Source organism: Sebastes fasciatus, chromosome 5, assembly GCF_043250625.1.
Source record: "Sebastes fasciatus isolate fSebFas1 chromosome 5, fSebFas1.pri, whole genome shotgun sequence".
Taxonomy (NCBI): Eukaryota; Metazoa; Chordata; class Actinopteri; order Perciformes; family Sebastidae; genus Sebastes; species Sebastes fasciatus.
The window spans coordinates 22145248-22173199 of NC_133799.1; the positions used below are offsets into that span (position 1 = coordinate 22145248).

Below are 27952 nucleotides of genomic sequence, written 5' to 3' on the forward strand. Positions count from 1 at the left end.
CCTTTTACTCATTGTTAGCTTTCTTCTGCCTTTAAGTTGTCTTTTCTCTGAAAAAAAAAAAAATCACAGTTACTTTTGAAGGTTCCTGGGTGTGTTCAAGTGCTCCTGATGTTCTTAGAATATTAAAGACCAGCACCTCCTATTGAAAAGAAGGTGCGCTTTTTTCTTTTGTGCATGGATATTGTATAACTGTATAGAAACCAACAGGAATGACCTGTGATTTTGTGGGGAGAGGAGGAGGATGGAAAGACTTGGGAGTGGGTGGAGAAGGGGTGGGGGATATTTTGGTTATCAAAAAAAAAAAAGGGTGGGAGGATTTGGGTTTTAGGCGTTGGAGGGGTCCTTGTTTTTAGAATTTCCGTCACTGTTGGATTCACTGGTTGTGTGCATGTGTTGTTGCAACCCTTCCCCTTTCCCCATGTTTCTTTGATGTATATAAATCCAGACAGTAGGGGGCAGTGTGTGCTGGGGGAGGTCAAACTCCTCTCCTCCCAATCAATAGCATTCAATCTTCATTCCTCAGCTTGTGGTCCTCACTCGGGTCCTGAAATGTGTGTCTTGCTTTTCCAAAGACGGGCTGTTTACTTGGAGTTAATCAGAGGGACACACACAGGCCCGAGCGGCCTTGAATATACCTGTATGTCTGTCTACATGCTTTTCTTCAATCTGTGTATGTGTGTTCATTTGTACCTATGTGGAAGACTTTTTTTTTATGTTCCTTTACTATGGGTTGCAATATTTGTCATGCGAAAAATTTGAAACCATTTCTTACTGACTGACCGACCAACCAACCGCAGAACCATCCGGCAACTTGATAGTCCAACGACCGAAATGTCGCCAGCATTTGCTGTCAAACAGCATGATGCGTGCGTCGTTTCGCCGTGGGATCGGACGTTGCCGATGGGACTGATGTAGACACCCCCAGTCACACTGTGCTCTCCCTCTTCTGTTACCTGTTAATCAATCAGAACCAAGTGTCTTTGTGATGGTAGAAGACAATCAGTTTCAAAACAAGAAAAAAGGTAGAGAGAGGGCAGGCCAGTGGGGAGGAGGAAGGGGAGGACGGAAGAATAAAATCAAGGGAAAAGAGGCTCTCTGAGATGTGACGAGCTGTAGTGCCCGACTGCCAAACGACTGCCCCATCAACCCCTCCGCTCAAAACATCTTCCATCTCATCAAGCTCCACACGACGCGGTTACACAACAAAACATTATAAATCCACTCCCTCCTCACCCCCACCAGTCACCTTTCACCCTCCTGCATCCCTACTGCCACAATGTAGTGCACTGCAGGAGAACAAGAGCTGTGGTGCAAAGACCATACTTCCCATCACCCACCACAATTTCCTGCTAATCTAATGATGATGTAACCAACCGCGAGGAATAAAAATGGCTCCGGTTGGTGGCTTTTGCACAGAGAACTATGCAAACACCTGACCCCCCCAATCTTAATCGTTGCTGCTGGGTCAGAGTGTACAACCCTCAACCCCCCCTCCCTCCCTTCCCACTTGACATTACGACACTCCCGCTCCCACTTTGACCTCCATGACCTTTCCCCCCCATTCCTCCTCCTCCCCTGAGCCCAGAGCGGCCGGAGAACCCCCAGTCACTCAGGGTATACAGTAGAGAGTGGCTGGGGAGAGGAGAGCACTACAGCGCCCCCCATGTTTCACCACACTGATGTCACACAGCTTTACATGAACGCCCCAAACTGCCATTGACATCAAAATGGAGTCCATGTTGATGTTTGCAAGCTGATCCTCCCCCGCTCATGGCTCCATTGTTCTACAATGTTCGACTGTCTTTGTCCCCAGCGCCAAGGAAGGGCCACAATCAATGCAAAGACACTTACATTGTACTTACTTAAGTTTACAAAGTCGTCTGGAGACAGTGGCTTATATTGCACTCGGACGGACAGACAGACACACAAACAGACACAGGCACATGCTGGAGAGGGTGAGTCTGCCTTTTGAGAGTGTTTGCTGAAAACCAAAGATGAAATCAGAGGTATGACAATCTGGCTACCGAAACCTAGAAGACAATGTTGAGCTCTCTGGGCTGCTCTACGGGTCCTGTGATTTACCGGCCATGTGGACATTCCACCTATTGCACTTAGACACACACACATACATACATATACGCTGGTGTAAACTCACACACACACACACACACACACACAGAAACAAGGGATAAACCCACTCACGACGTCTGGTCAGAAAGCCTCTTTTCCCTCCTCCCACTGCAGAAGCCGGAGAGCCTGTGGAGGACTTTTAGTTTCACTCTAGTTGAGACTTTTGTGAAGGAAAAAAATCTGAGTAATAACTGTTACAGAAAAATAAAAACTTAAAAGGATAATATGGGTAAAAATTGCGTGTTTTGAAATAAATTAACAAATAAAACAATTGTAAAACAAAAGCGGTGCTGTCGGTTTATTGTGTTTGGTTTGATCTTCAAAGGAAATCCCCCTGTGACCTCCCAGCAGATGGAAATCTGATTTTTTACCACAATAACGGTCTCAAACAACAAAGATCAGAGGTATTCATGTAGAGGTAAAACTCTATGTAAAGACAATAAACACGATTTAGAGAACATAATGTATTTTGTATATCATATCATTTATTGGAAAATGGTAGCTATACAAAAGATAAGTGCTGGAATTGGCCACAAAAACATGTTTTAAGTACAAACACATAACGAATCATCTCATAAGATCTATGTTACAGCAACAATCTATGTGATCAAATATTCTCCCTTAAATTTATCGTTAATCATGTGCTATTTTGGGAGATGATTATTGTCCTTTAGGTGAATTAGGACTTGTGAGTCAGTGGAGTTTTTACTAGCAGTCACCTTCTCATCCACCGTCGGCACCGTGCTGCGGATGAAGGTCCCTGACGTGATGAGGCGTCCGGTCCCGGCCCCCTGAGAGAGGGCGTAAGAGGAACGGCGAAGAGACGTCCTTTTGAACTGTGACCTCAGCTCCACCGGCTGAAGGGACGCACTGTGGACCTACATCACAGCCAGGTAAGAGTGACATCAGTGACCATTTACCATTACTACTGTTCATGCTTTTATTTTTATAGGAATGAAACCTCAATAACTTGGCGAACGGGAAACATCTCAGCCTTCTTACAGCTCCAAAATAACCCAAGATAGCAACCAAATTCAGTAACATGTTGAGTTGGTCCTCAAGTCAGTTTGTGGAGAATCATCACTGAGAAATATACTGAAAATATTACATAAATGACATTTTATGGAACTGTGAAAGTCTTCATAAGTTAGAGATTGATGTACAGGAGCTAACCTGCTGTGTGTTTAGTCGTCCCACCAATTTAAATGGATAATGTTTTTACTAACATCCAGGTGACTGCTTAAATGTTTTCATTTCCAGTTTTAGTTTTGAACTATTCCTTTTATTCTTACTGTCTGAAAGTGATAGTTTGGGTGATTTGAAGTGGGGTTGTATGAGGTACTTATCCATAGTAGGTGTATCACTTACAGTAGATGACGGTCGTGAGAAACGGACAGGAACACCGGCACCAGAGCAAAGCAATACAGTACTGTGGACGGGGTCGGCAGAAAAACATATTTAAGCCACCTAAAATAAAGCCTCACCTAAAAAAAAAAATCAATATTAGTTTGAATGTACGCTATATTTAGAATATTTTCCGACGGCGAACTGAACTGAAAGTGACACGTATCTTCACTGTTTTTGTCATCTGAGCCTGCTGGCTTTGGAGAGAGCATAGATTCACTTTCAGTTCTGTTTCCCGTCGGAAAGTAGAAAAAAGGGCTGTCTGACTGCAAGATAAAGCTGTGAAAATATTCTTAATATAGCGTACACTTAAACGGATATCAATTATTTTAGGTGGGCCTTTCTTTTAGGTGGCTAAAATACGTTTTTCTGCCGTCCCCGTCCACAGCAGTACATTGCTTTGCTCCGGTGCTCCCGTCTGTTTCTCCAAGCTGTAGGCATGCCGACCGTCATCTACTGTAGGTAATACACTGACTATGGATAAGTACCTCATACAACCCCACTTCAAAACTATCACTTTGAGGGGAGACATCCCATGCGAATAGGGTAAAAATTTAACTAACAGATATCACCATGAAACTTCCCCAGTTGATTACTTACATTAAGGCAATTATTTTTTGTATTACAAGTTTTCTGATAATGTTATGTTTAAATGTGCAAATGAGACATTATCTTATTAAATATGTGTTAACTTGCATACATTTTCAGAACAGAAATCTGAACATTGGATGAAGCCAGTTTCAAAATTCTGGTTTCATTTTGTTGACATATTAGAGTCAAAGGTTTCTACAGAGGGAATTTTTTCTCTTTTTATCACTATAAATCAGAAACTACTGTCAACAGCCATAAGAAATCAATTTTCCCCATGTTTTTAGAAATACAATTTTGTATAAATCAGGATATGAATGATGGATGAACAAACCCCTCTGTAAAAACCTTCAGAATATAGATAGAAATGAAACTGGAAAGTTTGGTGGATGTAAGTGCTACTGAAGTGGAGATTTCTGGCTTGGAGTCTGTAAAAAAGCTAATTTAATAACACTACAGGTGAATAGAGTATTTTTTTTAAACAATTAGATATCACCATGAAACTTCCCCAGTTGATTACTGACATTAAGAGAATTTTTTTTTTTTGTATTACAAGTTTCCTGAAATGTTATGTTTAAATATGCAAATGAGGCATTATGTAATGATAACTTTGGTGAATTTAGACACTAACAGACAAAGTAGTAAAATAAACACCTAAATGTGTATTTTGGATGTTTTCTTTCCACTAGTCTGAAAAAAAGACATGGAAGCAAAACAGCCCAAAACTGACCAGTGCATGAAAACCCAATGTTTCTGCCTGTAGTGTCTCGCCATCATGCAGATGTCTCACCTTGTGCTTGTCGTGCATGGTGAGGATGACATTGAGAGCGAGGGCGGTCACTGAGGGCAAAACAGCCGTCCAGGTAGTGAGCAGAGCTGCGAGCCACACAAGTGGATCGATGAAGGCCTTATCAGCCGCACCTGATGAAAAGCACACACAGAGCAATCAAACCTGTTTCACAGGCATGATGACAGACCAACAGATCAACATTAAATAATCGTTAAAATTGACATTTCTTCTTCACAGTTTGGCTGAATGTTTTTGTTGACAGTTGTTTTGATATTATTTGCCTCCGAGGGAATCAAGTCGAGCAGTTCCAGCAGTGATGGATGTTAAAAAATGGCCACAGCCAGGAGCGACATCACTCCAGTTACAGGAATGAATAGAGTAGATGTGCAATGAGATGAGTACCGAGGAAGTAATAGTCGCTGGGTGATCTTTTAAACAGGATGGTGCTGTGGGTGATCTTGGTACAGAGGAAGAAAAGCACCACAGAGACACACACGGTGGCTACATTGAACTTCGTCCAGTATCTGGTCACCAGCACAACCTGAAAGACGAAAAGAAACACTGTAATCAGAGGAGATATAAAGCCTTCTTCCTCCTCACACTCTGTTCCCAAAGACTCCCCAGCTGGTCTTTTGATTATCTTACTGGCCACCGCACTGGCGAACTTCCCCAGCTTGCTCCTGTATTTACAGTTCAGGTTACTAAATCCTGCTGTGGCCTAATACCTCTTAAAGGCAGGGTTGACGATGTTATCCAGTTTACACTATTTGTTATATTGGTTGAAATGGTCTTTACAACCCGACAGCGATCCATTACTTATGAACTCTGAAAAAGGACCGGTAAAGAGCCGGCATCTGTAGCTGCTGTAATCCTGTAAAAACGTCTACCAATCACTGCCTCGGGGTCCGCTTGGAAAGAAATTGTATATGTTTTCATACTGTGTACTGTTATGCATTTTATTATTAACTGTAAAGCACTTTGGAACTGCTGTTTTGAAAAGTGCTATATGAATAAAGATTATTATTCTTATTATTCTTATTATTTTAATTGTTATGATAATTTGCCTCACTGTTGGCTACTCCAGCTGCAGTTTGTAAAAGTAGATTTCTTTAATTTCTAAATTAACACTCTTTTTGAGTTAAACTTTTTTCTGAATATGATAAATTAAAGGGACTGTTTGTAAGAATCAGAAATTGGTTGTAACAGCGACACCTGTGGCTATTAACTCAACAAAAGTCAGTGTCCTGTCGCTCGCGCTCGCCCGTGTGCACGCGCGACGTGAAGGTGAGCAAGCATCTGTCAAAACAGTGAGGCGACACACATCAGCTAAAACCACAATGTCACTCTATATTTCACCTGCTTGGCAGTAATGTTAGCTGACCAGACGAAGGTCTCCGTGAATCACTGCTGATCCTAGTGTTGGCTTTTCCTGCTTCAGCCTCCCGACCGCGGCCAAAGGAAACAGGGAAGACACCGGCACCCGGTCGGAGATGATAATGTAACTCGTGGCGGAGCCCCGTCTCTTCACAAGACACGGGAAACCTCTGTTAGTCTGGAGGAGCTGCAGCATTTATTTCTGCACAAACGTCCACTGTACATTCACTAGATATTCTCAGAGCTACTAACTCTTCTGCAGTGTGTAGTGTGCGCGCATGCATGTGAGGTGGAGTGAGCTGAGTGAAGGCAAGCAGGCAGGCAGAGGAGCAGAGTACAGCAGAGACTCCGGCCCGGAGACCAATCTACGGTCTTCCCCGCGTCCTACGACTGCGGCCAACACTGTTTTGCAAGACGGGCTTCACTAGATATAACTTTGTGGTTTTGGTGCTTCTGTGTAGTTTGTGTTGGAGTCTGAGTCTGAACAGCGTAGCCACACGCAAGCGCGCATAGGACACCGATCCCGGATTGATTTATACGTGTAAGAAGTTACAAACAGTCCCTTTAAGTGTCGTGTTGAAAATGTTACAGTTGTCTACAGATATTTTTTTGTGCATATAATATACATACAATACACACGATCATCTTGTGATTTGCTACATTTTGATGTAATCGGACTAACAGCTCTGTCAAAATAGATGTGTTCGTTCATTGCATATGATGAAATAATGTCACATTATGACTTCCACAGATCAATAGTTAATTTTTTGACTTGTGATTGTTTCTGTGGTTTACTTGCATCTATGAATACTGAGATGCTGAGATAATAAGAGTGATCCTGACCTCAACGGTGGCAGTGAACGTGGCTGCCATGGCGACAGTGACTGCCATGGTCTGGAAGTCATAGGCTGTGTTGTAAAAGACTCCAAACGGGATGAAGAAGAGAACTAGCGACGTGTAGACGGCATACAGCAGCGATAGGAACAGCATGAGAGGGCTGGAGAGCTCCTGTCTCTGTCCAGTCTTGTACAGCTCTGGCCACTTCAGGCTGCTTTCTGCACTCACGTCCTACAACACAAAACACACAGGATGAAGCATTATGACTTAGAACATAAACATTTCAAATAATATAACATCAAATATCAGAGTTCTGAGTTCATAAAGACATCCATCTCTTCCACTGTCTCACCTGTTCAAAGAAGGCCACACACAAAATTGGGAACGCTGTGTAGAAGACGGTGTAGAGAGCGATGAACCACGTCTCATACAGAGACTGCAGGAAACAAATAGATGGTGGAATGAATGCAGGAGGTTTTCTCCATGTTTAACATCAGTTCATTATGTGACTTTAAAGGGATAGTTCAGATTTTTTAAAGAGGGGTTGTATGAAGTACTTATCCATAGTCAGTGTATTACTTACAGTAGATGGCGGAGTATCAGCAGGGGTGCAAAGTAATATACTGCTGTGGACGGGGGGCAGCAGCAAAACATATTTTAGATAACTAAAAAAATCAATATCAGTTTAAGCTTTAACGCTATATTTAGAATATTTTCACCGCTTTACCTTGCTGTCAGACAGCCTTTTCTGATGGGGAACTATCTCTTCTCTCTTCAAAGCCACTAGACTCCATTGACAAAAACAGTAATTTTATCTCGCAGAACAAGGGAGCTGTTGGTCTACCGCTGCCTCGATCGGTTAGTTTGTTCATGTTATTGTGTGACTTTGGCGTTTTACAGGGTTAGTTGGGATTAATTTAAGTCACACAATAACACAAACAAACTATCCGATTGAGGCAGAGGTGGTAATTTTGGCAGCTGTTTTAGATTTAGTCTTAAGACAAAAATGCTTATTAGTTTTAGTCACATTTTAGTAATTTTTAGCCTTCATAGTTTTAGTAAACAAAAAGTCTTTACATTTTAGTCAACATTTAGCCATTACTTTTAATCAAAATGGTTTCTCTCTTAACTCTGTCAGCTATTTTTTAATTCACTAAAATGTCCTTTTTGGTCATCAGATTATATTGAACATTTCAGTTAATCTAGTCTAGCCAAAACCAATAATTGTCATTTTAGTCAAACTTATTTCACATAAGATTTTATCTTAACTTTATCTGATGAAAAACAGAGGTTGAATGATTAAGAATGCAGCTTCGCTACTCCGAGTCCTCCTGACTGTGCTCATTAGCGATCAGTGAGTCACACCCACCCGTCCCCTGATGAAAGCCAATCCACTAGGTAATACACTGACTATGGCTAAGTACCTCATAAAACCCCACTTCAAAAAATCCGAACTATCCCTTTAAGTCTCATCCATGTGTGTCTAACCTGAGCACTGAAGCCATTGAAGAATCCAAACCATATGTGCACGAGAGCAAAGCCACAGGTCTTAAACAAGAAGTAGCGCAAGAAGAGGGAAATGCGCCTGTAGGACCAGCGCCCGTGGACCAGTAGCAGCCTCTGCAGAAATCTGAACTGGGACAAGGCAAAGTCTGCGTTTTGCACCGCCTGACCTCCCTCCACTCCTGCTATTCCCACACCAACATGAGCCGCTGGTGTTGGGGAACAGTAAGAAAAGACAAGGATCCAAAAAGAGGGAAAAACAAATGTAAAAACATGGAAGCAGAAGGCACAATTAAGAGCTACAAACACATATTTTCTCTCTACATCTTACTCTTGATCATGTTTACATCATTGGCCCCGTCCCCGATGGACATGGTGACTGAGCGGGAGTGTTTCCTGACCAGCGTGACGATGTCAGCCTTCTGTCCTGGTGTTACACGACAGCATAGCACCGACTGACACTGTTCTGCCAGGCTCATGAACGTGGTCCCCCACTCTGGTCTCTGGTCAAACTCTGCCTGGAGCACAACACCATCAAACAGCTCAGTTTAGGTTAGGTTTATACAAAATGGTCCAATAGTACCTTCTAAATGAGCTTTAGAGGAGTCTTCACCGTTGCTTCTGGGTTTCAGATAGTCTCTGCTGACAGCTTTGACATCTCAGAAATCTTGTTTTAAGGCATTTTAGTTCTGCCAGTATACATTTTTAAAGCTGCTATAATCAATATTCTTATAGTAACAATGGGTCGGATGACTCTGTGCAATACCCACAGACAATTGTCACCCAACTCTCAGATCTACTGGAGAGTTTCAGCTCATTGTTTTGGTTTGATAAAAATATTGCAGATATTTTTCTCAGAAATTGGTAGAGACCAAAAAAAACTAGAGCTAAAAGGAGAGTGAATATTGGACTTACAATCATCAGGTCGGCACAAACTCCAAATGAATGCTAATGTGGCTCCTTATCTACTAGGTGTCTAAACAGTTTGCTAACTAGTTTGCCGTATCAACTAATGTCAGTGTTGTGTTTACAGCTTGTTTCCTCAAGTGGCAAGTATTGCAGGTTTAAGGAAAAATGTATTCATGTCTAAAAAATTCTACTTTAGCCCAATTTCCACCAAGAAGTTCTTGGTAAATTTTAGTCACAGGACTACTTTTTAAGGAACTAAAAGGTTCCTTCAGCTCACTGTTGTCTGCGTTTCCGCCGCGGTCTAAAGACACACAGTCTGCAGCCCGCAGTTCAGTGTGTCCGCCCGTTTCATCTAAAAAACATGTTGAAAAAATAAAATAATAATTTACTGCTGCACAGTATGTACTGATGGACGTTGGATGTAATGAATAAAATGCAGCAGAGGAAAAAGAAAATAAGAGCACTGTAAATCATCTGTTGAGTGTTTGATGGTTATTTATTTGTGCTTTAGAACGTAACCGCTGTGAAACAATCAGAAAATAACTTTTTTTCTTTCATTTACAGCACCGCCAAGCTGTTTGTCTCTTCTACCGCTTGCCCTTTCAGCTCGCTCGCGTGATCTCTCGCTTTCTTTTTCTCTCTGTCTTTTTTTAAAATGAGTCGGGAAGTCGACAGCAGTTAACAAACAAAGAAATATGCTCTCTCCTCGTCCTAACATGGTCTTAAATCGATACTAGAGTACTTCCTTGTTTTATGAATGAAGCGGTACAGTTCAAGCAGCGACGCTGAGTGTGTGGTTGACCAATCAGCAACGGTCATCCCTGCAAACTCCACCCCGAAAGTTCCTGTACTTTCAGAAAGTACTACCCCACCTGACCAGAGCCTTTTTAGGGGGTAAAAAGGCCACCGGATTTAATTTAGACCCTGGTCCCTGCAGTCAAAACACAATGAGATTCTCAAAAGGTTCCTAGTTCAGGGGGAAAGTTCTTGCGGTGGAAATAGGGCTTTTGCGACCAATACATAATTACAATGTAAACAGCAGTAGAGTCCTATCCCAATCTGTGACAATTGCAAACTATTTGAAGACAGCTATTCGACCATTTGTAAACTATATGAGTAACCCCATTTCCAGTATGTCCAGTGTTTACCAGCTCAGGTCCAGTGAGGACCACAGCAGTCTTTGCTCCAGCCGCCTGCTTGTCTACAGCCCACAGCTCTGTCTGCCTGGCCTTGAAGAAACTGACCCCTGGGTCTGGGGACTGGAGTATCTGTCTGCAGGGGCAAACATACAAAGATCAATGAGCTGGTGTGAGCGTGTGTGTGTGTTTGTGTATTTTTATCATTGCTAACCTCAGCTCCTGCCATTCCAGTAATCTGGTATCAGGATCCAGTAGCTTGCAAGAATATCCAATATTCACTGCAGTCTCTACAAGAACGAGGAGAGAGAAGAGGGAGCAGGAAAGAGAGAGGAAACCACAGTGAGATATGAATATACAGCATTCAAAGTGGTGCCAATCCCACTCCCATCTACTGTTACAATATATGTCACAATACCTTTTTTGTCCCCAGTAAGTACCCATACTTTAATCCCAGCCTGTTGAAGCAGAGCAATAGTCTCAGGAACTCCCTCCTGAAGCCGATCCTCTATCGCCGTCACCCCTATAAGCTGCAAAACATGAAACGTGAACGTTAGGTTAGCATTCCTGAAGGATATTGGCTTTATTACGCAGCATGACAAGGAGACAAAGAGAAGATATGAGTGACGTTCAACCTCATAACATGAAAAAAATGCAGATGATTTACCAAAGTCGCTTTGTGCTCCACATGTACAAAAAAGTAAAGAGCAGAAACCATAAAGCACAAGCTTGATTTAAAGAGGACCTATTATGCTTTTCCCCTTTCCTTTAGTGTGTTATATACTGTAGTTTTATTGTGCATGTAAAAGGTCTGCAAAGTTACAAAGCCCAAAGTCCACATCAAAGGGAGTTACTCTCCCCCACAAAAACACTGCTCCTGAACTGCCTGAAACGCCTTGCTTGAAGTCCCGCCTTTTCTTCTGTAGCGTGGTGATGTCACCAAGTAAGACATTTGCATAATACCTGCCTAGCGACAAGTTTGGCAAGCCCTCAAACAAAGCTAGTTAGAGCGGAGTCCGAAGAGTTCGGTTCGGTGAAAGAAGGTGGAAAGAGGTGCTGCAGCACAGCCCGGTATTAGAAAAATAAAGTGTTTTTTGAACATTAAAGCATGGAAACATGTTTTAGTAGAAACCAAAAATACATGTATGCACCTGAAAATGAGCATAATAGGCCGTCTTTATCTGTGTCAATGATCAGATTTGCCACTTTAAATGGAGGACTGACAATAAACGTGTAAAAATCCCACTGAGGAAGAGCCCACCTGCAGCTCTCTCTCCATCTGATCATACAGCTTTTCCAGCAGTGCGTCACGGTCATCGGTCGTCATGGCAGCAGACTGGGCAAGAGTTTTACTCCACTGCTCCCATGATGCCTCAGGAACAGATCGAACCGTAACACACAAAGTCCTCAGACAGGCCTGGGCAAACAACTGACAGAAGATAGGTTAACACATTATTACAGGCTGCACGTTATTTACTGAGTGATCTTTCAGGCAGAATTGAAGAATTGACAAAGAAAACATGAGATAAACACTTTGGTCTTGGCAGGCATGCCTCAACTATCTCAGTAGGAGATCACTGGCCTGATCCTTTCTTGAAAAGTCTATTGATCATTGATCAAGAACGTTTAACTTCTCTGAGATGCTCAATACAGTGTGTACAAGCTTTGATGATCAGACCATTGATAACAACGATGATCACGACAAAGAGACTCTATAAACTGTTTTATTTGACTGACTATTAATGGAGGAAATCCTTTACTGCACAAAGGTGGTCTTTAAGAGTAACTTTGGTATTTTTCAACCTGGATTTTCTCATGTTTTTGTGTCTAAGTAACTAATAGGGACAACAATTTTTGAAATTGGTCCAGTATTGAAGGATAACGCTGCAGCCGCCAGACAGTAAACGGGCTGTAATATAAACACTTGGGGCAACCTGGCAACTTACCTCCACTAAAAGTGCTTGTTTTTGCCACTGACGGGCTCAGACATTCTTGGTCCCCAGAGGATGAATCCTATTGTCCTTGGTTTAGCACCAGCATGTGGTTGACATGTTGGACTTTTAGTGAAAAATCTTGACAACTACAGGATGGATTGCCATTGAATTTGGTAGAGATAATGCAAATGCTAGCAATGCTAATACACTAAGCTTTTTTAAATTTACTTCATCGCAATGTTTCTTTCATTATCTTCCTGTTAATTGTTTATTCACAGTTCATTGTGCATTTTTATACTTGTTTATGTAAGTTAAATTAATACCAGAACTCAACCAAAACCAAAAACTAAATGAAACTTAAACAAAACAAAACAAAACAAAAAAGGGGAGGAGTACCTGTTTATTACAAATTTGGGCTACATTGAAATAATATGAGTCTAGCTTTCCATTTTTTCATATGATTTCTGATTGTAAAGATTCATTTTTCCACCTCCAAAGTGTTCTATTATTGATAGCCATGAATTTAGTTTTGGTGTATTTGTCTGTTTCCAGGTCTTTTGTCACCTGCTTCATGTTAAAGAGATGCATGTCCGCCGATTTTATCTTTCATATTAAGTCAGTGCCCAAAAGATTTTCTAGTTTCAGAGGTTCTTTTAGGTCAAAAATATATTTTAAGGTTTTTTTTCCACTTCTTCCCAAAAGAGAATCAATATTGAACATGTAAAGTGCGTGTATAGTTTGCTACTTGTTCCCCACATCCTCTCCAGCAACTAGTCCCTGCTAAAGGGTAACATAAGGCGTCATTAAATATCTCATACTCACTTCCCGAGCATAATCCCATCTCCAGTAATTTGATTGTAATATCTTTAACTTTCCACGTAGGGAGTCTTTTTTTCCCCATTTATCTTTTACTTTATTATCTACAATGGTGAGCTTTTGCAGCATTTTATACATATATGAAAGATTTCCTTTAGCTTTATTTTAAATTTTCAATCATGTATTGTATTAAATATTTTTTTGATGTGTCCTCTTCTAAATGTTTCATGAGGTAACTTCTCACCTGTAAATAATGTTTTTGGTCTAACTCATATTCGGAGGCTATCATTTCATATGAGTTTGTGTGTTTTGTAAGTAATTAAGTAAGTAATTGAGAGTATGTTACTAACCCCCTACTAACACACTAAGTTAAGATGGTGAACTTTTTTGAAACTGTGAACTCTTAAATACTGAAATTGAAACCAAAAGATAGTAACAGAGTGACATATAAATAGTAGACTCAATAACAGTTGGGTAGAAACTCCAGTTCACCTCCAGGGCTCCTTCAGTCCTCTCCTGATATGGACAGTCCTTCTGCAGTCTCTCCAGGATCACGATGTCTGCCCCTTTACAGTACAGCTTTAACCCACCCTCCGGCTCCCGCACTGAAAAAACAAAACCAGTCTGGATAATTTATTCAGAAAAGAAGTTGACATGGGAGAACTTAGCATAAGGGCAATTATAAAAGATTAACAAGAGATTGAAAGGTTGCAGATTTGCTGTCAGTGTGTATTTAGAGGGCTCCTCTCACCCAGTACAGACATGCGTCTTCTCGTGCTGGTAAAGTCCAGCAGTGCAAGCAGTTCATACTGGCGAGAGACACCGAGTTCAGAGATGACGACAAAGTCTCTCGTCCTGGAGAGAAAGACCCAGCCAAGCTCCCTGGCTGCACCAACAAGAGCTTCCTCATCTGGGGACGCAGCCTGGTAAACTGGAGCCTCTGGAGGAATGTAGCCAACACGCAAGGCAGATGTAAACATGTTGTCATCAGGGAATGTGCAATGTCATTATAATCATGTGAGACCAGTGATTTAGGGGTTGGAAAAAAAGCATCATCCTTTCAAGTTGCGTCAACATACTGTACATAACTGAGGTTCAACACTTTTCCCTCAGATGGAGGATGAAAACTGAACTAGAGGTCGACTAGTGTTTTTTAAAGGCAGTTATAATAAAGATAGTTTGGACAGGAAAAAGCTGATGGCCGATTAATCAGCTGATATCTTCTTTACTTCAGCAGCAGCCTAGTCGGCTACTTTTGCATATGCCGTTGTTAATAAATCAAGTTTTTTGTCACTCTGACTAAGGATTACTTCTGTTGTACGACCCGTTACATTATTAAATGATACTCTTACAAACCGTTAATGTTCATGCATATCCCCGGGGTAAGGAGGATTCTTAAGTGTGCGATTTCATTTCATGAATTGATGGTTATGTGGCTGGATTATTTGGAGGAGAGATCGCCAAATTGGTACATTAAGTTAAAGTAACAGTGAATGATTTCTTTTCCTCCCTGTCTGCCTGTCTTGTATCGTGAACAAAGTGCTGATAGTGTTGTGTTATGTATCTGAGATAATTTTTTTCTCCCCCTCTACCTTGACTTTGAGTGTGGAGTAAACAACAAACAGAGACACAACCTTCTTTCCACTCCGCCATGACAGTGTGACATAAAGACAACGCCCTGAGGAACTGTCTGCTGAATGCACACTGCTGTCCTCGAAGTTTCTCCACCAGGTTGGGAGCCGACATTTTCAAACCACCACAGGAGAACGGATTCCAGCTTAAGTCCATGGGCTGCACAAGTATAACAGGGGAAGAAGATGGGGCACCAAATGTTACTGTGCATTGCCATTATACAGCGTGGCTAACATGAATACAGTCTCATGCTGATGTCAACTGAAATTACGACAAAAACAAGCACATAAAAAGAAAAGATTTACCGAGAAGGAAGGTTAAAGAACAGCTTTGAATTAGCACGGTTCCCACTCTTTTTCTAGAGATCATTTGCCAGGACATTTTCATGATGATATAGCTGGTATGACAGCTATATCTATGAAATCATCTTTTACATGCTTAGAAATTATGTCAAATTGTTCATAGGATAATAAATATACACCTGCAGATAGAGGCAAACAATTTAACGTTATTCAACTGTTAGGAAAAAAGTTAGGAAGAAAGCAACGTTATCTCATCCAACCTGCATGTGCTATCACGTGACATGACTTGAGTGTGTGTTCCCAGCGTTTCCGCAACATAACCGAGAGCAGCCTTTTCAAAATACTCTTTTCCATAAACGTTTTAACTAATCTGATCCTGAACATAACTTAATGTTAGCCCTTTCAGCAACGTTAATCCGTCTTGGGGAGCCCTGATATATAGCCTAGTATGGGTTGTTCATTCTCAGCTAAAGGAAAATAGGAGAATGTTGAAATAATTTTCCAGGACATTTGACTTTTTCTCTCATTTTCCATGTGTTTTCCACGACTGTAAAATTGGTCAACTGCTTTCCAAGTTTTCCAGGACACGTGGGAACCCTGAATAGGTTGGAAATATACAAGAAAGAGGCAAAGAAAGAACAAAATACAGTCCAAAGATGCAGATTTGAGAGTATTTATACGGTACCTGTATGTCCTCTGCCCTGACTGATGCATCACCTGGGAAAGTAGAGAAATGATCATATTTAATGACTTGCAAAAACATTTGAAATGGAGATAGAGCGCATGATTAGAATATGCACAAATAAAATAAAAAGAAAGAAAGAAAACAGACATGTGGGCTGAACCAGGAAGCGGCTCAGACATACGACATATGGTTGATGTGATTCTGACAAGGTTTCAATTACAGTGTGTCTTCAGTGGGCAGGGCCGGTGTTAAATATTTAGTAGATGGACTCGTGGCTGTTAGATATGAGCATGTTAAGTGTCTCCTGTCGTCTCTCTCTGGAGAAAGTCGGCTCCCCGGAGGGATCTTTGCTCCTCTGTGAGCCAGCAAGGAAACTTGGCTCTGTGGTCATTATCATACTCTGTTACAGAAATTAATATTTAAGGAAGTACATTAATGTGTTAATTAGACAGGATGTTTGTAACGTCACACATTTTATTGGACAAAGACTGGATTGTTGAACAATTTTGAGTGAACACAAATATGAAAAGTGTCTCACTATGGTGTCATCCTGAGAAGGGGACATTAGTTAGCACAGTCAGACAACATGACTACTTTCTGGTGACAATTAAAGTTACTTAAAGGGATAGTAGAAATGTTGTATGAGGTACTTCTCAGTGTAATAGAAGTACCTCACTCCACTGACAAAAACAGTAATTTTACCTCGCAGAACCAACCTCGGTTAGTTTGTTTGTGTTATTGTATGACTTTGGTGAAAACTTTAAAACACCAAAGTCACACAATAACACAAACAAAGTAACGATCAAGGAAGCAACTCCCGTGTTCTGCGAGGTAAACACGCTGTGTTCAAATGTAACCTTGTCAAATTTATTTTTCTTTGGTGAGAAACTTCAATAAATACAGTTTGGAGGAGATGTTTTCACAGCAATATAAAATAGATATTAGAGATGGAATTAACTTCCTAACACAAGCTATAAGCAGCTTATAATATGTAATTAGAACTCATAATGCCAAGAATTACTTTTATCAAATACATTTTTTAAATAAAAATGCAAAAAAATATTTCCTAATCATTTGAATTGTGGGTTTTTATGCCAATAACCACGATAGAGGACACTAAAAAAGTAAAAAGATAACATTTAGAATTTTTGATGGCTTACAACCTGACTTTGGGACGGTCGATTATATTTCTTGGAAAGAAATCAGCAAAAATCGGGATGAGAAAGCCAGACTCAATTGGTGTGTCTCTACCTTTTAGGTCCTGTAAAGATGCATTTTGAGGGCATGTTGAATTCATAATTTGATGTGCATTCTGTTGAAAGTGGATGTCGAGGTAAAATAAAAAACAGGAATAAAAGGTGATTTTATTTGTTGGACTGGGCAGAGGGTGAAGTTGTTCAAAAGTCTGTGAGTGGTTGGAATATTAATTTCAAGCTAGCCGTGCAGCGTGAGCTCAGATGAAGACACTTTGTTTTCTAATAAATAGAAGTGCTGGCATTGGGTTATTGTTTTCTTCTAAGGAAAATTAAATGGATATGGTAAATTATAGATAGATAGATAGATAGATATATAAGATGGTATATTTTTACCATAGATCTCCCCGGCTATGCAGCACTGTCTGAAGAGCAGACGATTCTGGGTCAGTGTCCCAGTTTTGTCACTCAGCAGGTATCCCACTTGGCCGAGCTCCTCATTCAGTGAGGTGTTCCTGGCCTGGGCCGGTTTGTCTGCCTGCTGCCAATACATCTCCACATCCCAGCCAATAAACAGGCTGTGGACCGTGTGGATCATCTCAAACCTGTGGACACACAGTAAGACACACAAACACAGGTGTATTTCAACCTTCCTGCCTATACCCTCAGATGAGAGCAGTATTGTAGATGGAACTAACGTGATGTAGAGAGCAATGGGCATGGCCGGGCTGAGCAGGATGATGTAGCTCCAGAAGATGAGGAACCCGTTGTAGACGGGATTGCCGTTAACCACCAGAGCAGACAGAACCTCTGTGTGGCTCATGACCCAACTCGAAAACACGCCAGCGCCGATGGCGAGGAGCAGAGCTGCCAACAGCACGCACAGGACGATCTAGAGACCCAGACACACACACAGTTTAGAATAACTCCATGAGATGTCTCATGCTTGTCACCCACCGGCCCTTTACCCACTCACCCCGGCCACCACTCTGTTGAAAACTTTCTCCGTTTGCGTCCTCTTTACTCTCAGTTTCCCGCAGTTCCTCAGGATCTTGGTGTCCGCGCCTGGTACAGAGCAGACAACTGTTAGACGCTATCGCTCCGGCGGCCTGTCCTAGCGAGTGGGGAGACCATCCTGCAGCCAGAGGGTGAAAGTTCAAGCCCTCGTGTCAGTGAGCATCTGCTGACGTACCCTTGAGCAAGATGCTGAATCCCTACCAGTTCCAGGGGTGTCTGACCCCGCTGCCGAGAGGTCAGCGGGAAGACAAATTTTCCCTCGCAGGGATCAATAAAGTATCACATTATGTTTTCCAGTGATGTGGTCTCAATCTCACATAGAGAGCTGCATGTGTAGAAATGACACATACTGAGAATCTGTGCCATACAGTCTTAATTTAGTTAACGAAAAGTATGACATGGTCATCAACGACCTTTTTTTCCATGGCTAAGACGAGACAATGAGGAGATGGCACCAGCGTCATTAAACACTAACAGTGACGATATCAAACATAAAATATCATTGACGAAAAAAGACGAGACTAAAATGTAGTTTAAAAACAAAAACGAATGAAATCTCTCTTTATTTTTGTCACCTTCTCTTCCCCTCTCTCTGTGCTACTATAATGCATAAAGTTGGCAGTTTGCAGGTCGTGTCTGGTTCGGGTGGTTGAGTAACACTTATTTTTACATGTTGGGCAGGTGGACTGGCTCTCATAACGGACTGATGAGCGCAGTCAGGAGGACTCAAACTAACTGCAAAGCTGCATTCTTAATCACTCAACCTGTGTTTTTCATCATGTAATGATAAGATCAATTTAATGTGAAATAAGTGTGACTAAAATGATATATAATTTAATTTAATTCATATAATTTGATGACTAAACAGGACTTAGATTAAATTAAAAATTAAGAGAGAAAACATTTTGACTAAAATGAAATGACTTTTCAGTGACTAAAACTGGACTAAAACATTTTGAGTTGTCGTCGACTTAAACTATGAAGAATAAAAATGACTAAAATGTGACTAAAACTAATAAGCATTGAATTGAAATCAAACATTTTTACTAAGCTTGTTTACAAGATATTTAGTCAATGCTGATCTATAGACAGGAGTACCAGCACGAAAGCAAAGCAAAGTACTACTGTGGAACGGGGCAGCAGCAAAATGGATTTTAGCCACCTAAAAAAAAAAAAAAAAAAAAATCAATGTCAGTTTAAATGTACGCTATATTTAGAATATTTCAACGTGTTTTAGCCTCCAAAAAATAATCAGTTCAAGCGTCTTTACTTAGAATATTTTCACTGCTTTACCTTGCCATCAGACAGCTGATTCTGACGGGGGAACTGAAGCTGTTTAAAAGACCAAAGTCACACAATAACACAAACAAATTAACCAGCAACGTCCGTGTTCTGTAAGGTAAAATTACTGTTTTTGTCAATGGAGTCTGGTGGCTTTTAAGAGAGCGTAGATGGATAAAACAGCTTCAGATCCCCGTCAGAAAGGGCTGTCTGATGGCAAGGTAAAGCGGTGAAAATATTCTAAATATAACAAACACTGCAAGATAAAATTTCAGGTGAAATAAGTTTGACTAAAATGACAGAAATGTTCAATATAATTTGATGACTAAACAGGACTAAGATTAAGACAAAAATTAAGAGAGAAAACATTTTGACTAAAATCAAATCGGTGACTAAAATTATGAAGGATAAAAATGACTAAAATGTGACTAAAACCAACAAGCATTTTCGTTTTTTAGACTAAATCGGAAATAGCTGCCAAAATGAACACCGGAGCCATACCATCAAACTGTTCAAGGACAGAAACTGATTCCAACTTATTACAACAACAATATGTCAACCTTGATCATGCATAATGTAAAGTAGGTTGTGTCGAGTGTGTGTGAGGAGGGTTAAGAGTTATAATCAGGCTGAACTGGGGTCACACCAACAGACAGTCTCTGATGAATGGTATAAAACCCATCTCTGGAAGAATTTGATCTATTGATCTGCTTTACCAGAACTGAAAAGGGTCATAAGCAGCGAGATCCATGACACCTTCTGCCTGGTCCGGTAATATCCGATCAATGATCACTTAAAAGACAGGAGGAGCCGGTAATCTGCCAGACGTTAACAGACCCACATTTAAGACGCAGCTGCAAGAGTTAAGTACTGTCCATAATTAGCAGTATAATGTATTCCACATAATAAAATTTGTCATTGAAACAAGTGGAAGCCTCAGTAGAAGGTGACATGAGGATAGGTGGCGTGGACACAAAAACATTTTTTATCTCTGTTATCATACACCTCTATGGGGCATTGTGCCATAAATGAGGGCTTCTCTTCGCCCTGTTTGCCTCAGTGTCATATTTAGACTCAACGGACCAGTTTGGCGGAGGCTAGTTCCCATTTTCTAAACAAAAGCTGTGTCATCCTTCCCCTCACTAACAACTCTCAGGCACAGAAATCCATGTTGATATCCCCTGAATAAATTCTGCAACATGTACCAGTGTATATGGTCAAGCCGTAGGCAAACTCTATGTTGCGTAGGACTGTTCCCCTCAGGAGGACGTGCTCGTTGTCCAGCAGAAAACACTCTCCTCGCCAGTGCAGCTGGCCTCTGAAGGTGTACAGGCGGTTGTTGGGCTCCTCACAACGCACGACACCTGTAACATGAAGTTACATTTGCTCTTACTTAAAACAACTAATGCAATTCTGTAAAATGTGCATTTGTTTATTTTTGCTCTACTTTAAAATGAGTATGTTTTGAATTTGTATTGTTAATAAAAAACATTTATTCACCGTCAAAGTCAGCCAGCGCCTCCCCTGAGGGGTCAGAGGTCAGCTCATTGTGCGTAGCACTGAGTGCCTGCCGGAACTTGAGGTTAGTTTCTCTGTATGAAGAAAAGACCACATTTACAAGTTATATTAACATTAAATAGTTGAATGAGGAAGTTTCAGTACTGTTTAATAGAGATGTGGACTCCAGTCACAGTTTTGATGACTAGCAACTTGACTTGACAGGAAATAAATGACTTAAGACTCGACTTGGACTTGACTTAAAAAGGTCCAGTGTGTAGGATCTGGTGGCATCTAGCGGTGAGGTGAGGAGATTGCAACCAACTGAAGCCTCTCCCGTGTGCCAAGCGTGCTGGAGAGCTACGGTGGCCGACGTGAAAATGGCGTATGGCCCTCTCTAGAGTCATTTGGAGCACTCTACACAGTGCGTAGAGTGGGTGTATGTGGGAAGGGAGTGGTGAAGCAAGAGAGAGAGAGCGGCAGCGTCAGGAGTAAGTAACGTTATCGACTCCGGCCCAAGCAGGAAAAGTTAACAGTGTTTGGTTTGTCCGTTCTGGGCTACTGTAGAAACATGGCGGACTCCGTGAAGTGAGGACTCGCTCCCTATGTAGATATAAACAGCTCATTCTAAGGCAGGGGTCTCAAACTCGCGGCCCGCGGGCCAATTGCGGCCCGCAAGACGATATTTTGTGGCCCCCACCTTGATATGAAAGTTTAATGTTAGTGCGGCTCGCAAATTTTTTTTTTTTTTATAAAGTTTTTTATAAAGTTTTTTTTGGGGGCATTTTTTCATTTTTATTGACAGGACAGTGGATAGAGTCTTGGAAAGGGGGGAGAGAGAGAGTGGATGCGGAAAGGGCCACAGGCCGGATTCGAACCCGGACCGCCGCGGTCAGGACCAAGTCTTGTTACATGGGCGCCCGTTCTACCAACTGAGCTAACCAGGCGCCCTCGGCTCGCGAGTTTTATGTGAATGGCAGTTTGCCGTTGAAGGTCCCTTTGTTGCGCGAGCCCGAGCTGAACGAACCTACCAATCACAGCGGGGTATATGGCTCCCGGGGACGGGCAATCGGCCGGGCTTGATGCAAGCAGAGAAACATTTCACAACAACTGTGGCGGCGCCCGTGTAACATCGCATAAGCTTGATTAAAGCTTGATTTATACTTCTGCGTTGAATCGACGCCGTAGCCTGACGTGCACCTCTCCAGAAATGTAACTACACATCGCGGCGACGCAGACCGCAACAGCTGTGATTGGTCCAGTCTCTCAGCGATGCTGAGCGGCCAGGACCAAGTTCTACTTCTCTCTGCCTCCATCTTTTCAATGTTTGTTCACACAAATCCACTCAGATATATTTTCTCTTTTCGGCGTTGCAGTAATGTCAGTAGAAGTTCTGTGGTTCAACAGTTATTAGCTCCAACTCCCTCAGTTTCTGTTTGTAGTACAAGAAGAAGAAGGAAACTCATAGAGACGCCGCCGCCAACTAGCGGTTTGGTGGTGTAATTGCAGAGCAACACAAACACAGCAGGCACAACTTTATTGTGGAGTGACACCAAGTGGAATGAATATATATCTTGTCACACAGCCCCAATCATGTCTTTTTCAAAGCCTGCAGTGAAGAGAAAGGTTGGTGACGAGCACAGACAATTTCAGGAAAAGTGGGAGACGCAATAGAGGCCATGTTCAGAAGAACCGTTCATGTTCTTCAATGTTCCATTAATGTTCAGGACAGTTCATGTTCAGAAGAACCCATTCAAGTTAAAGAACTGTTAATAATGACGTTTGAGAAGATTGTTTTTTTTTTTAACAAAGCTTTTTTTGTGGAATACCTGATGCGGCCCAGCCTCACCCAGACTCTGCCTCCAGCGGCCCCCAGGTAAATTGAGTTTGAGACCACTGTTCTAAGGTAAAGAAAACACGTTTCTTATTTTCATGTGATTATACACTAAAGAAAACCTACTTATTAATATTATATTCCATTTCTGCCAATAGATCCCCTTAATTGTTACACACTGGTCCTTTAAGACATGATGACTCGAATGACTTGTCAGTAGTCTGTGATGTTTGTTTGATTACATTTATTTCACTGAATATCAATACTTATATTTTGAACAGGTTAGTTAGACTGGCCAATAATATAATTATTAGACAGGTACTAACACCTAGTCTTTTCTCTTTATAATACTGCAGGTAAGACTAAGTCTTAGGGGGGGACTTTAGGGCTGCAACTAATGATTATTTTCTTGATTAATCGATTAATTGGTTGGTCTATAAAATGTCACAAATTGGTGAAAAATGTCAATCAGTGTTTCCTAAAGCCCAAGATGACGTCCTCAAATGTCTTGTTTTGTCCACAACTAAAAGATATTCAGTTCACTGTCATAGAGGAGTAAAGAAACCAGAAATTATTCACATTCAAGAAGCTGGAATCAGAGAATAAAAAAAAAAAATACTCAAATTGATTAATAGTTAATAGTAAATTAGGTGATTAATTTAATAGTTTACAACTAATCAATTAATCGATTAATCGTTGCAGCTCTAAGGGACTTAACTTGGGAACTGTCTTGACTTGTCCAAGAAAAAAATACTTGGGACTTGAGACCTGGACCAAATAACTTTAGTCAAATGACTGCTGTTTAGTCGTTCGGAAGAAATTAACTTGATAATACAGAATAGTTAAAAGGTCTTTAATCTGCAATTAACCACGAGGCACCTTTACTTCTCAAACTGGTTCTAACTGGTTTGAAACTGGTAACAAAAAGACAAAATCACATGGTGTAAACTGATCCCATTCTTTCACTGATCCCATGCTGTATCTGACCCAAATGTATCGTACACCTTTTACCCTTCTGTGAGCCACCACGCAGCCTCAGATGGGCCCCTCTGGTTGTCCCAGAGTGTATAAATAATTTTAGACCTTTAAAAAGGTGACCAAGTTTTTGTTGTCCCCATGGCAACAGAACAAGGAGCCTGAAGATCTTGGGCCTCTAAAATCAATATCACATCTTGAAACTTCTTATTAACTCCTTATTCTTGCTATTATTTTTACAATTAAAGATTTTTTGCACTATATTCGTAGTTTTTATGTTGTAGAATTGTTTTACTTGATGCATTTGATAATTATATGATGAATTAAATGATGAATTTTCAACAATATGAGGTAGAATGAGGGAACAGATTGGTTTCTCACCCGTCGATATCTGCTGTCTCCACATAACACAGACTGTGAGGTTCTGAACTACACAGGAGGAGAAGGTCACCCTGGGAGGAAGGAGAGAAAACAGACAAATAAAAGAGAGAGGGAGTAGAAGTAGAAAGTTACTGTCTGGAAGCATTTATTAAAATATTTAAAACTTTGGCTATTGCATATGATGAAATTTTCCACTTTAAGAAAATACTAAAATATACTACCTATTCACGTAATCTTAATCTATTTACGCAGGAATGATTACTCAGACAATTTGTTTTCTATATTGCTGTTAATTTCTGTGTTTTACAAATTGAAAATCTCACAGGGATGACTTGGTCTTTGTGGATTCGCAGCACATCTCCAACACGCAGATCCTTCCACTGTTCTCTGCTGAAACTGAGACGGATGAGGAGTGAGCAAATGGAAAACAAATCTGCTGCAATTTTACATCATTATCTGGTCATCAATCTCCTGAACATGCAAAAATACCAATTATAGAAACACAAAACCTTTGTTTTTCATAGATCTAAAGCAATGTTTTACTAGATTTCATATTAAAGAAACAAATGTAAACTAAATCCACTATCAAATGTTTAAATACCCTATCCCAAAATGATTGCCTTTAAATATACAATCTAACAGTACACAACAATGTTTTCTATCTTTTCATCTGTATGTACGTAAACTCTTTAATTGTTTCAGTATTATCTGATTGACAATGGGTGGATATTTGGGTTGTACATAATAGCGCTGGGGTAGTTGTTTATGAGTTGTATATATCATAAATATTAAGTTAATTGTTTGAGTTATGGAGAAGGGATAGGATCATATAAGTGTATACTTCCTTCTACTCCTTTTCGGACATATAATATTAATTTACGTTGTTTATATTGTTTATGAGAATTTGTATATTAAGATTTTGCAAAATGTTAATTTTACTACTTATTTTTGTTTGTTCTTACCTTTTTGTTACATGTCTGAAATAAATAAATACAAAATTATAAAAAAATATATATATATATATATATATATGTGACTATATCATTGCTTTGCACGACAGTGTACATCAAATGTCTGTGCGGGCCTTTAATTAAAATTATAGTAGGGCTGTCAAAGTTAACACAATTACGCGTTAACGCACATTTGTTTTAACACCACTAATTTCTTTAATGCATTAACGCAACTTGAGATTTTAGAGTTTTAAAGCTAGAGTGAAAATACTGGCATCATATGAAACTAGAAAAATCATGTCATACTAGCTTGTCAGGAAGGAGGCTAAATAACGCTCAAAACTTGCGTAACATTTTGGCGAGGAAACACTGGCATGGCCATTTTCAAAGGGGTCCCTTGACCTCTGACCTCAAGATATGTGAATGAAAATGGGTTCTATGGGTACCCACGAGTCTCCCCTTTACAGACATGCCCACTTTATGATAATCACATGAAATTTGGGGCAAGTCATAGTCAAGTCAGCACACTGACACACTGACGGCTGTTGTTGACTGTAGTTTGCCACATTATGATTTGAGCAAAGGCTACTTTTTTATGCTAAATGCAGTACCTGTGAGGGTTTCTGGACAATATTTGTCATTGTTTTGTGATAAGAGTATTAAATAATTGACAAATCTCCCTTTAAGGAGCATTTTGAACAGATAAAAAATGTGCGATTAATCGCGATTAAATATTTGCAATTATTGCAGTTTTCAAGAAGTTACCACACTTTTGAGGGTAGTACACAAATAATTTTTTGAAGTTGTCTCTTAGTCCACGAGGGAAATCATATCATCTGGAATGTAACAGTTTTAGAAACAGACTCAGGCAAAAGTATGTCTGAAGACAGGAGAAGATGTCATCAAGAGGTTGGTCACAGTTCATGTCTTCCAATAGGTGTGGAAAATGTTTTTGCTCGGTTCTAATGCTCAAAGGGACCATCTAGGGATTCACTCATTCACACTTCATTAGAGCTTCATTAGAGGACCGTTTCAAACTGGAAGTCCTGAGAGAATAACACCCTGTCTTTGTCCTCACCTCTGGGAGATGAGTACGTCACAGGGTCGGGAGTTAATCTCAGAGTCACTGCGTCTCCGTGCCTGAACCAGAGATGGAGATGGAGAGAGAGACGGACCCAAAAAGAGAACGAGAGAAGAGACTGAGAAACGTGAAAGATGGAGGAAAAGAGTGATGGACAGGGAGCGTGTGAGAGGGAGTGAGGGTGGCCGTGAAAGGTTGAACAGGAGAAAGGAGAAACGCCATTACAGGGCTCTACAGTGACACCAGCTGGGAGATTTACACCCTCCACTAAATGATTAGTCAATAGAGAGGGGTCAAGCAAGCGTTTCACCCAGAGCTGTTAACGACCGTAACTCAGTGATGCACTTAACCAGAGAATTCTCCATGCAAAACATCACGCCTGCATTTAAAAGGAAAAGCTTTAATGATAGGAGGGAAAATTAATGCTACTGGGATGACTGGTTTTGTCAATGAGGAGAGGACAAGGAGTCAATGCGGACAATGAAGGAGAGAAGAGTGCGTACATTCTTAAGTGCCAGGTGCATAAATGCATGCGTGAGAGGCCGGTCGTATATTTGTGTTTAAGATCGTGCATTTGTGTGTGAGCGGGTGGATTCATCGCTGAGGGATATTCCCCCTCCCAGACTCCCCCAGGGTGAGAGAGAGGAGGGGGGCGGGGGGAACTACGGAGTGGCTGGTGGTCTCACCATGTCGTTGGCAAGGTCTTTCATCCCTCTCACAGAGAGTACAATGATCAGCGGGATGATGGTGATGTACCAAGGTATGGCTGAGATGGCAGGGACACACTGGAAACCACACAAAAGCATGAATACACACAGATGGAAAAGTAAACACATACCGTATAAACCATACACACACACAAAGAGCTTCCACAAGTGATTATAGCTGGGTTTCCACCAAAAGTTCACCTTTTAGGGTGCTTTCACATCAGGGACCGAGGCCCGGATCCGAGTACACCCCAAAAACACCCACCTTTGACCCCAAAGTCCAGTTCGTTTGATTAGTGTGAACGCTCCGTACCGTACTTAGGCACCATTCGTCGATCCATACTCGAGTCCACTTCAAAAGGTGGTCTGGAGTACGGTTCATGTGTACTCAGGTACGGTTCGCATCCGGTGTGAAAGCCAACTGTACTAAAACACGGAAGAGGACTGCTATTTAACGCAAGTAACGTAAGGAATCAGCAAGGAGTTTTGAAAGGGCTGTTTTCAACGCTGCCGGTCTCTTCCGAAATCTGTATATGCGTGCAGCATGCGTCGATTTCATCCTCTCAACTACACGGCCATGGGTGATAAAGCACGAAGAAGGCAGGCGAGAGGTTCCTAAGAATATAAACAATAGTACGCATTGGAGTTGGGCGATGTTATTTTATTTAGCTAATTTAATGGTCTGCCACCGAAGAACGAGATCTGCTCAGCGGGCAGAGAGAGAGAGAGCGGGGGGGAATAGAGTGTCCAGAGGCTTTACTGTACTTTCAATGTTATCAAACAAAAAGAAATGCTCTCCCCTCATCCAAAAATACTCCTAAATTGATACTAGAGTACTTCCTTGTTTACGAATGAAGCAGTTCACAAGTTGAAGCCGTTGAAGTAGCAGCGCTGTGTGTGTTTTACCAATCAGCGACAGTCATCCCTGCAAACTCCACCCTGAAAGTTCCTGTACTTTCAGAAAGTACTCCCCCACGACCAGGGCCTTTTTGGGGG

At 41.1% G+C, this 27952-nt stretch overlaps 1 protein-coding gene across 5 annotated transcripts in view; it reads right to left on the minus strand.

The window, feature by feature from the left end:
• Nucleotides 1-2472: 2472 nt before the first annotated feature.
• Nucleotides 2473-27952, minus strand: part of atp8b3 (ATPase phospholipid transporting 8B3) — a 62266-nt gene continuing 36786 nt past the window's right edge. For 4 of the 5 annotated variants that reach the window (XM_074635806.1, XM_074635808.1, XM_074635807.1 and 1 more), the window contains 24 exons: nucleotides 26936-27034; nucleotides 26247-26308; nucleotides 24542-24614; nucleotides 24219-24289; nucleotides 21032-21123; nucleotides 20737-20895; nucleotides 18210-18298; nucleotides 17932-18125; nucleotides 17630-17838; nucleotides 16041-16072; nucleotides 15056-15212; nucleotides 14173-14361; nucleotides 13914-14026; nucleotides 11933-12100; nucleotides 11090-11201; nucleotides 10886-10961; nucleotides 10684-10807; nucleotides 8958-9144; nucleotides 8612-8835; nucleotides 7476-7559; nucleotides 7130-7354; nucleotides 5315-5453; nucleotides 4913-5043; nucleotides 2473-3008 (listed from right to left, as the gene is read on the minus strand). In XM_074635806.1, coding sequence (XP_074491907.1) covers nucleotides 2775-3008; nucleotides 4913-5043; nucleotides 5315-5453; nucleotides 7130-7354; nucleotides 7476-7559; nucleotides 8612-8835; nucleotides 8958-9144; nucleotides 10684-10807; nucleotides 10886-10961; nucleotides 11090-11201; nucleotides 11933-12100; nucleotides 13914-14026; nucleotides 14173-14361; nucleotides 15056-15212; nucleotides 16041-16072; nucleotides 17630-17838; nucleotides 17932-18125; nucleotides 18210-18298; nucleotides 20737-20895; nucleotides 21032-21123; nucleotides 24219-24289; nucleotides 24542-24614; nucleotides 26247-26308; nucleotides 26936-27034 — 3243 coding nt within the window. In that variant the 3' untranslated portion in view covers nucleotides 2473-2774. Of the gene's footprint in view, nucleotides 3009-3498; nucleotides 3615-4912; nucleotides 5044-5314; nucleotides 5454-7129; nucleotides 7355-7475; nucleotides 7560-8611; nucleotides 8836-8957; nucleotides 9145-10683; nucleotides 10808-10885; nucleotides 10962-11089; nucleotides 11202-11932; nucleotides 12101-13913; nucleotides 14027-14172; nucleotides 14362-15055; nucleotides 15213-16040; nucleotides 16073-17629; nucleotides 17839-17931; nucleotides 18126-18209; nucleotides 18299-20736; nucleotides 20896-21031; nucleotides 21124-24218; nucleotides 24290-24541; nucleotides 24615-26246; nucleotides 26309-26935; nucleotides 27035-27952 lie in introns of all 5 variants that reach the window. The other variant, XM_074635805.1, reaches the window with a different exon arrangement.